The sequence below is a fragment of the Phalacrocorax carbo genome, chromosome 1 (genome assembly GCF_963921805.1).
Source record: "Phalacrocorax carbo chromosome 1, bPhaCar2.1, whole genome shotgun sequence".
Classification (NCBI taxonomy): domain Eukaryota; kingdom Metazoa; phylum Chordata; class Aves; order Suliformes; family Phalacrocoracidae; genus Phalacrocorax; species Phalacrocorax carbo.
The window spans coordinates 127,263,778-127,279,476 of NC_087513.1; the positions used below are offsets into that span (position 1 = coordinate 127,263,778).

A 15,699-nucleotide genomic window follows, 5' to 3' on the forward strand; every position below is an offset into this window, starting at 1 on the left:
AACTGAGGTGAAATATTTGGAATAAGATTATTTTAAAAATATATACGTTGGCCTTACTTATCATACGATTGATTAAATAAAAAGCTACGTGATTTGCATACAAAACATTCTCATCTAATAGTCCATGTATTATAGTATTAAACCAGGAAACCATCAATTAGATTTTTCAAGAGAGTGATAACAAGTTCCTTTTTATTTTCAACTGCAGCAATATTCAACTTACTGAACATGATACCGTGTGCCCTTTACATGTTCTGTCATGTTTTCCCAGTTGATTGCCTTACAGTTCTAGTTCAGATGAAATATATCCTGCGTTTGCCAAGGAGGTTCCCCAGGTATTTGATGGTTCCTTGACAGAGGCTATCTCATGGATAGCAAACGTTTTCCAAACTTCTAACTTTCAGGTCTGCAGCAGTTCTTAGGCGACGCTCACAAGGTGAGCATTTGCACCTCTCTCCAGCAGCACTCTTCTGTCAATGAAGCAAACTCTTAGAAGTGAAAAAATCCAAATAGGTTTATGAACCTGTACAGACAGCTCTGTGAGTGTTGAACAGCTGTGTGCAGGCAGGATCTGTCATGAAAAACAATCTTTGTTACTGAAACGTTATTCTGAGATGTTATTCCATCTGGAAGAGTGACTGATGCAATTTGCATCCCAGTGCAAGAGCCCCTCTTCATGTAGAACTTGAAGAGTGATCACTTGAAGTGATCCCCACCTGCCTACTTAATCTGCTAGAAAAGCAGAGAATGGGCTGGGTGTAACAATGTGCTTTTTTGACTGGCTCTTTTGTAGGTTGCTAGTTAACACCTAGAATTGGATTCCCCCTGCCCCGCTCCAGTGGGAATGAGGCACAAAGCCCTACCATTTGTGAGTCTTTACAGTGTCTGTTTTTTCTAATAAATCCTTAGAATTCTATTCTTGTGAGAGGTTGACTATTTCAGATCCCAGCTATGTGTTTTAGATATCTAGAACTGAGAAGCAATAGTCATTTTTCCTTCTCTTCCTGATCTACGTGGATCAATGGCAATGCTGAGACTCCCTGCAGTCACCCAGGTTGCTAATCTCAGAGCGCTTCCCTGTCCTGCTGCCCTCTTCAAATATACTCTTCCTCACTGGGACTCATGGAATTGGCTTACTCTATTGACAGAGTGCCCACCATTACACGTGATATGATCCAGTTGAGAAAAGGGGTAGAGAAAACAGGGTCTTCCAGAATAGGACATTCGGGGGGGTTGGGGGGTGGTGGTGGTGTGCGTGGGCATCTTGTGCTTGCTTATTTTTCTGATGCAACTTCACAGGAGCCCAATCACTCCCATTGCAAACTGATGTTGACTCTGTCTTACCTGTTGGTAGCAGATTTTGAAAGACCCTGCATGCCAGAGGGTCAGAGGCAAGTGCATCTTGGTCAATGGTCAGATCTTGGATGCCTACACAGGGAAATTCTGGATCTTTTTAATTAGAGCCCAGTGCATCAGCTCTCTCCCCTCAGGAACCTGCTGGCCTGGGATTTATTTTTTTTTTTTTTACGTGCTTAGTAAAAACCTGTCAGCATTGTATGGTGTAACTTGCAGTATAGAAAAACTACTGCAGAAGAGGTGTGAATCAAAGAAAAGGGTTGAGATTCATTAATATGTTGACAAGACTGCCAGAGGCTAATTCTCACTACTAGGGTTATGGAAAATCAGATTATTAGGATCCAAGCCATACACCTTCAGTCCTTGTAGATCAGGGTGGGTGGATACCCTACCTCCTGCAAGGAGACTGATAAATCTTTGGGGGAAACCACTGCTATGGTGTGCCAGACGCCAGCAGCTGGGGTGGGCGAGGGGCTGGGGCAGCCCCTGGAGAGACCCCACGTATGAGCCCAGCTACTGGGGGATCCACGTTGGGCACATGTATGCGTCCAACTGCCCCTAACAGACCTCCGTCCTGATTCACTGGAGAAAGGGTCAGGGTGAGGCCGCTGAAGTTAGCATTCATGTAAATGCTGAGTGTGCCTGCCCCTGTGGATCTGCGTGCCCATCCATACGTATCCGTACTTGTGCGTTGCACCCCTCGGTGTACATGTACCTGTGGGGAACACATGTTCAGCCCTGCTGCTGGTCTGACCTGGGGGCATGGAGCAGCTGCAGCCTCGTCTCCATCAGGCTATGGGGTTTGGAAGCTCTACACTGTGTATGTAGCCGTAGAAATGCACTTTGGAAGGTGCAGTCATTCAGGAGAACATAGCGCATGAACCCCAGGAGACATACCAATGACAACAGAGGAATAGCAGGATGTTATGTTAAATGCGGCTAAGCTATTTAAGTGTATTCTGGTTGTGACACGAATCATCTATCCACCAAGGAGCGAAATACAGATGTTTTCATGAGCTATAAAAATAACCAAGTGTGTGAAATTCCCACGTGGTGTTGCCTGGCTTTAAAAATGAAAGCAGGTTTATTACAGCAATAAATGCAGAGTGTGTAAATGTTTCCCAGTAGTTTTCAAAGCTGTTCCTTAAAACTGGAAGTGAAAGATAACCACTTTGCTCTTTTTCCAGCTCACAAATTCTACTGACATCAAATTGGTTCTATGAGAGAAACTGCTTTGAAAAAAATCCTCTGCCCTGACAAATGAGGGGCCTATTCCTTATCCAGTGGAATAACTTACTCTCTCCCAGAGAAGAATTTGGTCTTGTCTGGGTTTTCCTAACTTCTGCAGATACGCAGACCTTTATCAAGTAGTGCCATTCTTCAGCTGCCAGATTTTTTCTCCTGCCTTTGCCCATTACAAGTAAAGACCTCACTGGCCTCCTGCAAGTCACTGCTCTAATGCTGAATACCTGCTGTGACAGGGATAGGCACACGTGTAATCTAGATAAGCTTATTAAACGTGTCATGACAGTTTCTTATGGGAAGAGGTCACCACTCATGCTGTTCCATTAAGATTCAGAAATCCCAGCACCACCTTGGGCACTGGTTCCTCTCGTGATCTTGGTCACCTCTCAGAGCCTCTGCTTCTCTGTCCCTGATTTTGGGGCAACCAGTCTGAGCTGCCTATTTTGAAACAATGCTGACCCGATATAATAATTTATAGTAATTTAGCTGGCAGCTCAGCCCCACACAGCCGCTCGCTCACTCCCCCACCGGTGGGATGGGGGAGGGAATCAGAAGGGTGACGCTCATGGGTTGGGATAAGAACAGTTTAATAATTAAAATTTAAAAAAAAAAATCAACAACAGAAATGCAATGTAAAGGAGAACGAGAGGCGTGAAACCTGGGGGGGGGGGGGAAGGGGAACGAACCGCTGAAACAAACCGCAGCTGCCCGCCGCCGTGCCGCCCCCGAGCCGCCAACTGCCCCCCCTCAATATACTGGTCACGGTGTCACGTGGTACAGAATGAACCTGCCGTTGGCCGGTCGGGGTCAGCCGCCCCCACCACGGCCCTGCCCCTCCCAGCCCCCCCCCGCCACGTGGCAGAGGCAGCCGCCCCCCCACGGTGAGGAGAATTAACCCCTTCTCAGCCAAAACCAGCACATAGGGTCATATATATATAATATGATGTAGCATCATTAAAGATATCTGGACGTCTGATAGTGCCCGTGTGCTGCCTTAGAGTTGACTTGCCTTTTTTCCATGCCTCGATAGAAGAGAGTATTTTGGAGCTCAGTTCTACAACTGCGTGTGTAGGTCCTGCCAAGGAAGAGAGGATCCGTTTCAGTACACGTTTTGGCAGATTAAGATTTTTAGTAACAGAATGTATGAGAGACTGCAGCTATTTTTATTCATGATATTCAGTATTCAGGTGTGAGAAGAGTTAGATGATGGTGAGGCACATCATGAGTGAAATATGTTCCTTCCTTTGTGTAATTATTATGTAAATATGTGTAAATTAAATAATGTATTCAGGGCAGTGTGATTAACTTTTTATTGGTAGAGGTTACACTTCATGGTTAAAAACACACCTCTTGAAGAGGTGAAAACAGTATAGATATGCAATATTGATTGGGCGCAACACTTAGATGAGACCACAGTTGCAAACAGATTTTCTTACCTGCTTATTTGGAAGGTCTAAACAAGATCTATCACATTAAACCCCATTCAGTTTTTAGCTTCCTAGTTTTGTCCAATTATACTAGTTTGCTTCTTGTATTCACAGACTTCAAAACTATTGAACATTAGCATATCTTTCAGTATTATTATACTGAAAAATCTGCATCTTACAAAGAACGCAGAAATCTTGCTAAAGCTGGGCTTTGCCTGATTGCCGTGGGAAGTTTTGTGACTAGTGGTTGTTCCTTATTGTCACAGTGGAAACGGTGCCTTTATTCGTGTCTAACTCTTCCCTAAGATGAGCTGGTCCTCTAGTTCTAGCAGCCAAGAAAGACCTGCCTCAGAAGAGATAAGTGCATTGCTTCTGGGAGATGAAGGAGTGTTGGAAAGAGAAGTGAGATATTCAGCATGTCCCAAGGCCGCCATCGCTGGCTGGCTGTCAGGGGTGTGCAAAAACTGGCATGCTTTGGCCTCTTACCTCGTGTGTTTCCCAGGCCCCAGCTGCCCAGGGGGCTCCCCCAAAGCAAGAACACAAAAACTGCTGCAAATTTGTGTTTCCTTTCATTTGATGTTGTCCCACAAACTCTCATAGCAAGGGGTGGGGGGGGGGGGGGTTGGGGGGAGGAGTGTGAATGAACATCAAAAATAGAAACAGCAACTGTGTTTTGTGCTAGTGTGCTATTCAGCAAAATCTCTCAGGTCTCTTTCTTTCATTTCCACCCCCCCCACACACACTTCTGTTTGTCAATTAAATACATCTTGATAAGTATCCCATTGTAGAAAAGAGCAAACAAATGCCTATAAAAAAGCCATCACTTTGTACTAATGGACTGCTATGGTATTAAAGATGACCTGCAGTCGATAGGGAAATGACTGGAAGCTGTCCTCATTGACATGCATTGCACTCTAAAAATGAAAACATTCAATCAGCATTATAGCATTTGCTATCAAGAAAGTGTTATTAGTTTCTAGAAATACTTAGCTTGCCTTTTGCTCTTGGCATTACACTTCTGTTGAAGTTTAATTCTCCTTCCCCGCTTCTTTCTTGTTTACTCCTTATTTTTTCATGTTGTCTGTCTGGTACAGTTGTGTGGCTGTTCCAAGTGTTTGTACCGTAGACCAAGTTCAGTGCTAACCTCAGCTTGACAGATGAAGAGTATTTTTATCTCATGATTTCCTCATGTTGTCATCTGTTGAATGAAGAGCTCAGACTCTCTGCTTCTGAAACATTTCTCTCCACTGCCCCAAGTTTGTGTGACTGGCCAACACACTCCTACAGTGGAAGAAGGCTTAGAGGAGATGGGCAAGGACAATGTCCTCTTGAAGCTCAGGGAGGAATGTAGGGGGTGATCACAGCTGTTGTAAAGGATGATGAAATCATCCCAACCCCAAGGGGACCAGTGGGTGGCCCTTGTTGTAAACAAAACGGCTGTATCAGTTGAGTGGGTCAATGGGTTGTATAAATGGCCTTGCCTGTGTTAGTCAGAAAAGCGTGAAGGTCTCCCTGAGCCAGTCAAACCCAGCACAAGGTAAGTGTCTACATGGCTCAGCCAAATACGGAGTATGAAAACTGAACAACCAACAGAACAAACTTTGAAGAGAGCAATGGGCTTGAGCTGGCTTCAAGCCACATATTCTTCCCAGCAACTGGGGATGCCCAGCATCGTGTTGGTGAACGTATGGAGACCATTAATGAGAATCCCCTTTGCATTGTGTTTCAGCCATACATTGCAATTGCTTATTATGCTTGTGTTGTGATTTCAGGGCATTGCTGTATTGTTCTGCTGTATCAAAATCCCATGTAATGTCAAATATCTTCAAGTAAGTCAATTAGGTATTAAAACATTAAATCCTTTTCCTGTGGAATATCTAAAAGAGCCTGGTCAGAGAGTAGCAAATGCTGGCAGTTTGCCGTTGGGCTGTTAGCTACATGGCTGTTCATTACTTCAGCACTAACAAATCCCACTTTTTTCCAAATTTGACTGTTTACTTACTAAACAAAAATGCAAGGCAGGAGCCATCAACTGAAAGAAATAATACATTGGCTGTTCCTGCAGGTAACAAGGGAGTTTTTGCACCTGATTTCAGTATTATTTTGTAATAAATTGCAATTAAACAGCCTTATTTTTTCTCTCTCTCTGGTGTCACCTTGATGCTATGTTCTTCATATTTTTTTTCCCCTACCTGATTGGGTGCACAACGTAATTGAGTTCATTAGTTCAGGGATTATGCTTCTCAGACATGAGCCAACATAAACATTCTGTCAAGAATGTTTATTACCTCTACCAAGAGGTAAAATGGATTTTGGATATATTCTCATACCAAATGTTAATGAAGGTGTAACAAGTATCTTCCAGGCTCCACAGGATCTGTGTTCACAAACATATTCGTTCATGTATAAGGGCATATTTACACTTTAAACAAAAAGAGGTGTAAGAGGATGACCAGAACTAGGGAAGACTGCAGCCCAAAAACTGTGTGTGGACAGGTGCTGGGGGATGGCTGCACCGGTTTCAGCTGTTATGTGCATTTGAGGTTACAACTCAGCAACTGACTGGGAACCAGCTAAGAGTAGTGTACACTGCTTCTGGAGGAACAAAACTTGTGGTAGCATCTTTAACTGATTCTGGCATTTCTGAAATGGTCACCTGAGTGTATCTTCAGTCACAAGGGTCTGTGACCAGGTAGTGATCCACCCGCCAGACCAGTGAGACACAAGAAACCACGCGGGTTTGTGCAGGAAACTTCATGCTCTTTCTCACAGGCGCAGCAATGGGAAGATTGAGGAATGGACAGAAACAAGTAACATGCGTCTGAAGAACAGAGGGTTGGGTTTTGTTTTTTTAAGTAAAGCAAACTAGTGACATTAAAGTTGATGTTTGTCTCACCTGAGCTTAAATAGCCACTTGGCTGAAGTCTGTATCTGAACTACCCGCTTTGGGTCCTCTTTTAATATGGTGAGGAGCCAGCTAAGTGTGTTAGCGTCTCTTGTAAGATAAAACATTTCACCCTAAAAGTGATTCTTTCCCTTTGCACGTGGAAAAACAAGCCACATACTTTTAATCAGATAAGTCCTACCTTAAGACTAACTTACATTCCTGTTATTGTAGGCTGCTGCTTCAAGGCGCGTAGCTGTGCAATACCCCAATTTATTGATGTCCACTTGCAGTGACTGCGGAAATGGAGAACAGAGTGAGGCAGGAGTAGTGGGGGTCCATGTGTATAACTTCTGGGTGCTGGTTTTTGTGTTACCCAAGATCATAAGTACAACTGTTTTCCTATTAAGAACATGAGAACAATAAATCGTTTTCCCTGAATGTGTCAGATAAAGAAATACTGACAGCATAACAACACCAAACTCCTTTACTTGTAGCTGTCTTATCTGGAAACAGTCCTCCTGGGCACGATATATTTTTCTGTGTTCAGTTCTGTAATAGATCTATTGTGAGGTAGAAAAGTGGGGAAAGTAAGATTAAGAACAGCTATATTTGGGGGTTTTTATCTGTTCAAGGGGGAAAGCAAGCAGTCTGTGTCCTCCTGGTTGTCCGACTGCTGTTTTTTAAAAGAAATGTTGCAGAAAGACCACTTTTTAATTACCTCTTCTGTTTTGCTCCAGACACATTGTACATAGGGGCTTTTTTTTTGTGTCTCCAATCAGAAATACATCCAACTTCACCTTCTTTCTGAGCTGCTGGCTGTGGCTCCGAGCTCCCGAGCCGTAACCATTTCATGCATTTTATTGCTAAGACTGGACTTGGGAGACAAGCTCAACTCAGAGCGGGAAAAGAGTGGCTCCGCTTTTTTGCACTAATATGTTGTAGCATATTTTCTTTGGTTTGTCACCATTTGAAAAATCAGAAATGAAAAGTCTGCAGCAGACTAAGACCCTTCATATGCTGCAGGAAGAGATATAATCTAGATTAAGTCTCTAAATGTCACACCATCACTGAAAAACCCCACTACTTTTTTTCCTGCTTTTTATTCATTGTTTAAAAATAAGGTAAGTGGCTTGATGTGCTGCACTAATTCTGAACACCACCGAAAGGTGCACTAATAGTACTAAATCTATATTACTTAGTTTTACCCATCACCTTTGACAGGTAGCATGCTGGTAAAACCCCAGATATTCCTTTAAAATGTACCTCTCAGTCATCAGGTTACGTTTATTCCCACATTGCAGTAGTACAGAATTTCTAACAGGTTAATCCCACAGCCCTTTTCAAAGGTTTCAGCTACTCCCTACAAAGAGCAACTGCATTAATTGAGCACTGGAACAGTGGCCCGTGTCTTCCAGGAGGAGAAGGAGGGAAGGGAGGAGAAGGAGCCAAGACATGAGTTCTGTGAACAGGGGAACAGTTACAGCCTGCTACCCATCCGTCGGGTTTATCACCATGACAGGTTTTGAAAGCAACAAAAATATGAATTAATCTCAAATTATATTGCTGTGATGCACGGACTTCTCACATGTAATGTTTTGCTATTGCTTATCACCTTCCAATTAATAGAGTTTTGCAATTGCTGTGCTGTTCAACTGCAGTTAAGTCATCGACTTTAGCAAAGAAAAACCACTTACAAAGGGAGTATTCATGATACGTTTCCCTGTTTTTGAATGAAACAATAATTTATATTAGCTTTTTCTTTTAAAGTTTAGTATGGTAAATTTTAAAGCTACATAATTTGCTGCATTGTGATTAATCTCTTAAATCCCTCTGAACGAAATCTAAATAAAGGAGACAACAGTTAGAAGGCAGATGTTTAACAAACACGAGGCACACATAAAAGAAAAGAAACACATCATATCAAATGTTTGCAGACATTTTTATTGAACCAAAAATGTCCTGAAGGTAACACCTGTTAAATAAATCAAATTTTAAAATATATATTTCTGGAAGATAAGATAGTGTGTGCGATACTTAGGTGTTGGCTGCAAAATATCCAGGCGTCAGCACATAATCGTGCAAACATAGTAGCGCAACTTGTAGTCAGAAGGCTTATTTTAGACAAGCTGACATTAAGAAGGCTCCCTTCTTTTATGGTTTGCAACGGCTGTATTTTGGTTTAAAAGCACAAAAAACCCTATCACACCTTAACAGCTGTTGCTTTCATTTTCCTTTCACTGTTCTGGTCATTCAGCCCGTGCCCAGGCGCCCAAACCCAGCACCCCCAGCAATAGCATCAGCCTCCGTTTAGAGCCAAGTTGCCTTTTGTGCCAGCCTTTAAAGAGCTGAAAGGGCAGGAGCGGGGCCGGGGGCAGCAGCGCGGCTGCAGCGTCCGCGACCGTGGCCCCTTGTCCAAAGTGCCAGAGGGTCCGAGCCGTCGTTGCCCTGCAAAACCTGCGCAGCTCGTCCCTTCGCGGCGCTGAAGGAGAAAGCAGAAGACAGGCCATGCATCGGCAAGAGCTGCTGCGGGCAGCCGGCAGCTCCAGCCCGCGTCACCAGCTGCACCAGCCAGCTCGTACAAAAGGGGCTTTTTGGAGGCAATGCTCTGATCCTCCAACAAAGGGGAAATCTGACAAGCGATTTGTGAAAACAGCAGATACACTCCCATGTGAAAAGTTAGGAATTACACTGTTACATGCCACAGTGCCTTTTAGACTTGGCTGGGTTTGAAAAGCCGCACAGTGCAGTTCCAAATGGCTGGAAAAATAAAAAATTCAATATTAAAGTTCTACTCCACTGCCTGCACCGGGGAAGGGATTCCAGCATAAAATTAGAAACAAGTTCTACACGTCCTCTGTAATGGTCTCTTTTGCTACTCAGTAAAAAACTGTTTTTCCTGACCCTATGGGTCTGGACGTGATGGCCCTTGCCCCCTCCCATGCTCATACCCTAGTACCATCCACGAAGCTGTCAGCCTAGGCTTGACAACAACATTTCTAAAGCCATGCTTATCACTGGTCTGTGACTCACTAGCTGGTCAAACCCCAGAAAGCTTCGCTTTCTCCCCAAGCTGCTGCCGGTTCCCTGCGGGGACATGCCGCCATCCGCCCGTCCCAGCTCGCCCAGGCACCTTCCCTCTCCCTGCTTACCCTGCCTGGCTGGCAGCGGGGTCTCCCTCGGGCTTCTCTTTCCTTTCAGCCCTCCTGCTGCTCGCTTCAAATAGGAAACAAAGAGAAGCAGGGTCAGGCTTTCATTTTTACCCCTTTCCTTTCCTTCTGATCAGACAGCAGGCATTTAGGTTTATTCATGTATTGCCAGGGGGAGAGGCAGGGAGATGACACCAGTAACATACTAAGCTACCAGGCAGCTTGAATTCTTATATATTTAATATTTGGATAAATATGAGATTGAGAGCCTCATAAGCGAACAAGGTCCCTGGGGAGAGGCTCCATTTGAGCAAAGACAGGCCGCCCGGGTCTGGGCTGAGCACTTTCTCTGCACTCTGAGCACAGAAATGCAACCCTCAGCTCCCTCACCGTGCCAAAGAGCCGGCGCTGCTCCCTTTTTCATTTCACTGTCCACAACGAACTGCGGGACCTAAGTACGTATTGGTAAAAGATTTCTTGTATTGGAAAGGGCTTGCAAGAGGTCCAGAGATTTACTTGGTCAAAGTCATTTAAAGGAATGGAAGGTATCAAAGCCTTTAGGTATTGAAGCCCTAGAGAGTAATTTATACAGTCTGCTCTGCAGCATCACCTGGCTTCTGAAGGTGTCTAACGCTGACCAGCATTTCAACAAGTGCCCATATACATACTCCTACATTCTTAAAAAACAGACAGGTCTGAAAGACGGATGGAAGACGGTGCAAGTGCCTAGAGAAACCTGATGAGTTGATCAATGCGGTGTTTGCATAACGGCCTAAAGATCAGGTAGAAGAGGCTACAGAAACTACACTTATCTCCTTGTGCAGCTCTGTCTGAGAGAAACCAACATTTTGTCCTCTGGAAATTGACTTCTTGTGCTTATAATGTCTGTAGTGTTTGTGTTCCCGGTGTCTGAGACTACAGCGAGTATTAAAAAATCTATCAACCGTACCCAACCAATGCTAAGGCAGTTGCAGTTATATGCTTGCAACACTGAAGTTGCCACTCAGCAAAAGATTTCTGTTCCTAATCGTAAGAAACAAATATAAAAGGGTTAAATTTCTGGAATATGACATAATTCATCTTGATCATGTCATTGCATAAAAGACATTTCGATTCACAGACAGGCAATGGATCTAGCAGGTACAGTGAATGAGGAATCTCAGGCTGACATGCTCATCTTTCTAGTGGTGCAGGGGTTAGTTTCACATAAGCTTTATAAAGATCCATGTCCCACAGCCCCTACGCTGAGCAGACATGCTGATATCATCAGTCCTTCACTAGGTGCAGCAAAATCACCAAGTACAAACATGCTTAGTAGCCCTCTCTTGAGGTCAGTGCTGTGCTGCTAAGTCTCTCGGTAAAGCTGAGATGAGCTGTAGGACAAAGGAACACCGGGAAGGCTTGTCTTTCCCTCTCTTACAACCAAGCCTACAAGACTCATCAAACAGCTCCATTAATCCTATGCTGGGATAATGAAATAGTTACTTTTCTAAGAAAAGAAGCAAAGAAAAATATTTTTGATAAGTTAAACACCTGGCCTCCAAGAGGGCAGCATTGAAGCCAACAGAGTTGAGGTTGTTCAGCCTGGGGAAGAGAAGGCTGCAGGGAGACCTTATTGCAGCCTTTCAGTACTTAAAGGGGGACTACAGGAAGGATGGGGACAATCTCTTTAGCAAGGCCTGTTGTGACAGGACAAGGGGTAATGGTTTTAAAGTAAAGGAGGGTAGATTTAGACTGGCTATAAGGAAAAATTTTTTACTATAGGGGTGGTGAAACGCTGGCACAGGTTTGCCAGAGAGGCTGTAGATGCCCCATCCCTGGAAAAATTCAAGGTCAGGCTGGACGGGGCTCTGAGCAACCTGATCTAGTTGAAGATGTCCCTGCTCACTGCAGGGGGGTTGGACGAGATGTCCTCTAAAGGTCCCTTCCCACCTAAACCATTCTGCGATTCTGACTCTATGACTCTACATTGCCACAATATTATCTGCCAGCAGCACAGTGTTACTGCTCTCCCCACTTCAAGGGTGAACCACAGAAACTTGCACTGTGCCCACAGTTGCACAGCATACACGTAACGCAGCTGGGAGATGGATCCGTACCTCTTACGCACATGGTGTAACCCCAGCCCTGACGTCAGGGGCATCACACAAGGAAATGCCATCACTGTTTTCTTAATCAGTCAAATAAAGCAAAATTTAGCTTACAATACTGTACAATCTTCATTCTTAGCACAAGTTATTAAGACAACTGCTGAAGGAAATAATTGCAAGCAAGTTATAGTATTGGTAAAAAAAAAACAAAACTACATGAACTTTCTAGGTACTGTTAGGAAAATCTACTTTACTGAAAGCCAGTGTAATACAGATTAACTACTTTAAGATTTACATGTGTTAACTTAGAAAAAAAAGGTTCAACGTAGGTAATAAATGCCTTGGAAATTAAGGAAAATATCCTTTGTTACATCAAAATTAGAAACAAACAAAACATATAGCTTTTTTAATGTTGTATCAAGGTAAAAGAAAATAAAACCCTCCCTGTGGACAGATACAATGCATTAGCTGGTCCTTACCAGTTTTAATAAAGTTTAAATAGGTAAATTGAAAGTCTTAAAAAAATACAGACAAGCGATGTAAAAGATGTTTGCCTTCAGTCCATTCAAACCAAGTTAACCCCCACACGGGATCTACACCAACTCGGCCAGAAATAACTGTGAGATTGCTTGGACTGAGGCTGTGTAAAGCAGGCTCAACCAAACTATTATTTTATCACTGTTTAGTGCATGAGTTTATGCTCACAAAAAATCATAACTTAAATATCACACCTGCAGTGGCATCTTTCAGCCTGAAAAAAAGGCATCTTTTGATTTCAGTAAAAATTTTCAGGGTGAAGTACAGGGAGAATGTTTCAAAACTCAGTTACAAAGGAGAAAAGAGCTCCCTTCCTCCAAAACTTCTACCAAAATCCAACAGGCGTGCCCTCTGCGTTACTGCCCCGAATTAGAGCATCTGGGAAAATAAACAGCAATCTCATTTAGTCTGCTTATGAAACAGTGAGGTCTAGATCATCACTTCGTAATAAAAATGGGCCTCAAATGTTATAGCCTACGCGTCCCTACAGCCATTCAAAGGGCAAACGGTATCTGTTTTAAGATCTGTGTTGAAAACAAAAAACAAACCCAGACCTAAACCTAAGAGCTGTGCACAAGGTGCCACCAGAGAAGACAGCTCCAGAGCACCTCCTTGGACTGTTCCTAGCGCCGGGAGCCACAGCGGTAGGTGTTACCAGCCTTGATGCCATAAGGTACCTAAGCATCTGCCTGTAAGGGTACAGCCACTGCAAGAGAAGGTGCACCCACAGCTCGTGTAGACGTAACCCTGCAGCTGGCCGGGGTCCTGGCAACTGCACCTGGGTGCTGAAGCAGAGAGGCACAGCAGTAAGGAATTGAGCTTGACTTGTCTGCTATGTTCAAGAAGCTGCCCCTGAATTAGTACAGGGGAAACCAAGACCTGGCTAAATTTTAAATGAAACTTTTATAGTTCACAGAACATAATCATTCAGTCACAGGCCTCAGAGAAAATACTTCTATTCCTTTCTGTCTGTGGGTTTCATCCTGTAAGGTGCAGGTGTCTTTCATCTTCCCAGGGAGTGTAGGGGCAGCTGGGAAACTCAGCACCTCGCAGAGGTGGGCTGGCTGATGCAGGATGATCCACTGAAAAAAAGAAACAATGCCAGGCATCAGCCCTTAACAGGGCAACCAAGTTGGTTTAGACATCCTTCTTTTTTCACTGCTCTTTTCTCATTGATTTTTTTTGTCATCTGAAGATATCTGAATTTATCACATTCATGTAACTGCGTAAAACGGTGTAGATCCACATAACGCAAGTAAAGCATTTACTGAGAACTACCCAGTACTGATTTTGATGTATGACAACTCTTAACATACTTTACAAGATTATTTATGAGAATGCAATAACTGTGGTGTCCAGCGTTCGATGTTCAATGTGCAAACTTCTGAATTATAGTACTGAAAGAGATGACAATGGAGAATAAAAAGGTATTAGACTGGAAGATATAGTTTTATTTATTTATAGAAGCCAATTTTATTTTACAGGAAAATATGGAATAAATCAGCTCTAACACTAGTGTAATTTCTTATTTCCAGCACTAGAACACCTTTGCAATAACGGAAACTCACTGAAGGGTATTAACGGAAAAAGCCTCTTTGGTGTTATGTACTCAGTTCTCCTTTCAGTAAGAAAAAGCATTTTTGTGTCCACATCTTCCACAGAGTTCAGTGCATCCTTTTCAATCTATTTATTATGTGTTTTGACAGTTCGGGCTATATATGTGGAGGAAGGTAGGGTAGACATAAGTCCAGGCACAACAGAGGATGAACAGCAAAATTTGGTGCCAAAACACGGAGGTTACGGTATCTAGTAAAAGTGATGACAAGGCATATAGAACAAGGCTGAATAACATCAAAGTAAATAGCAAATACCTAGCAGTCCATTTATTTTCTCTTTCTTCCTATCAGAAGTAATTACTGTTTAAAGATCCCCACCTGAATACCTATCATCTCTAGGAAAGATCAACAGAAATAATCACATCCTTCAAAACTGACAAGAAATAAAACTGTACCAGTTAAATTTTCCCCATTTTGTCTGGTAAAAACTGTCAATCATGTAAGATACAGCAAACAACTCTCTGATTAAAAGAGCAGAAGCAGCATATTTTTTTTTCCCCAATGAGAGAGCAGAAAAAAATCCACAGCAGATTCTATGTAAAATACAGCAATTAGACACTGGACGAACACAAAAAATGCTGTGGTTGAGTTTCAGGACCACTGGAACTCTGTTTCTTTTACTGCAGTTTACAGAATTACTAAAGCAGACACCCAGCACAAAGCCTTTTCATAATTCCCTGTCAACAGGGAAAGTTCAAATTAAATGTATTTCTTTTTCCTCAAAATTAAGCCTCTACACCATATCTCATATCTATTAACTAGGACTCCAAAACCTGAAATAAAACCAGCTGAATAAATCATAGATACCATGCTATTTTTAACACTCTGTTCATCTTCTACCAGGTAAAAAGACAGACAAATAAGGACTAAACCACCGGTAGCAGGATTATTGTTTTGATCCAATCTTCACAAGTCACCGAAATAACCCAGAATTCATTTAGCCAATTTAGTCTTCCTTTATTCACAGGACGCAGCAGGAGCTATTTGCTGGTACCTTATCAGGTACGCCCAAGCAGTGTGAGGGGTTTGGCCCACTGCAACGCTGCACAGCCTTTCCCAGCACATTCCCCTTAACCTCATTCACGCAGTCAGCACTGCTAGTAAATACAATATGAAATGTCAAGGCTTACATGTGAAATTCCCTAAACAGTTCTTTTTTTCTCCCAACACAAGCATTTGATCTGTATTGAGGAAAAAGGGCTTTCTGGAGCAATTTATCATGATGTCAGTAGGCTATTAAAGGAAAAACTGAAAGGAAAGTTGTGAAGCTGAGCTGGGTAGAAGAATTAATTTGGGGATTTCCTTGTTCTTTATGTCCTACTGTGTATTTAATATTCAAAGAAGATACCTTCTTCCCCAAGAAGCAATAGAAAATATAAGGAAAACCAGAGGATG

General features: G+C 43.0%; 1 protein-coding gene across 1 annotated transcript in view; it reads right to left on the reverse strand.

Moving 5' to 3' along the window:
* Positions 1-12,216: 12,216 nt before the first annotated feature.
* GK (glycerol kinase) overlaps positions 12,217-15,699 on the reverse strand; it is a 48,299-nt gene continuing 44,816 nt past the window's right edge. Inside the window, exon 19 of the mRNA XM_064473725.1 lies at positions 12,217-13,770. Coding sequence (XP_064329795.1) covers positions 13,667-13,770 — 104 coding nt within the window. The 3' untranslated portion in view covers positions 12,217-13,666. The remainder of the gene's footprint in view (positions 13,771-15,699) is intronic.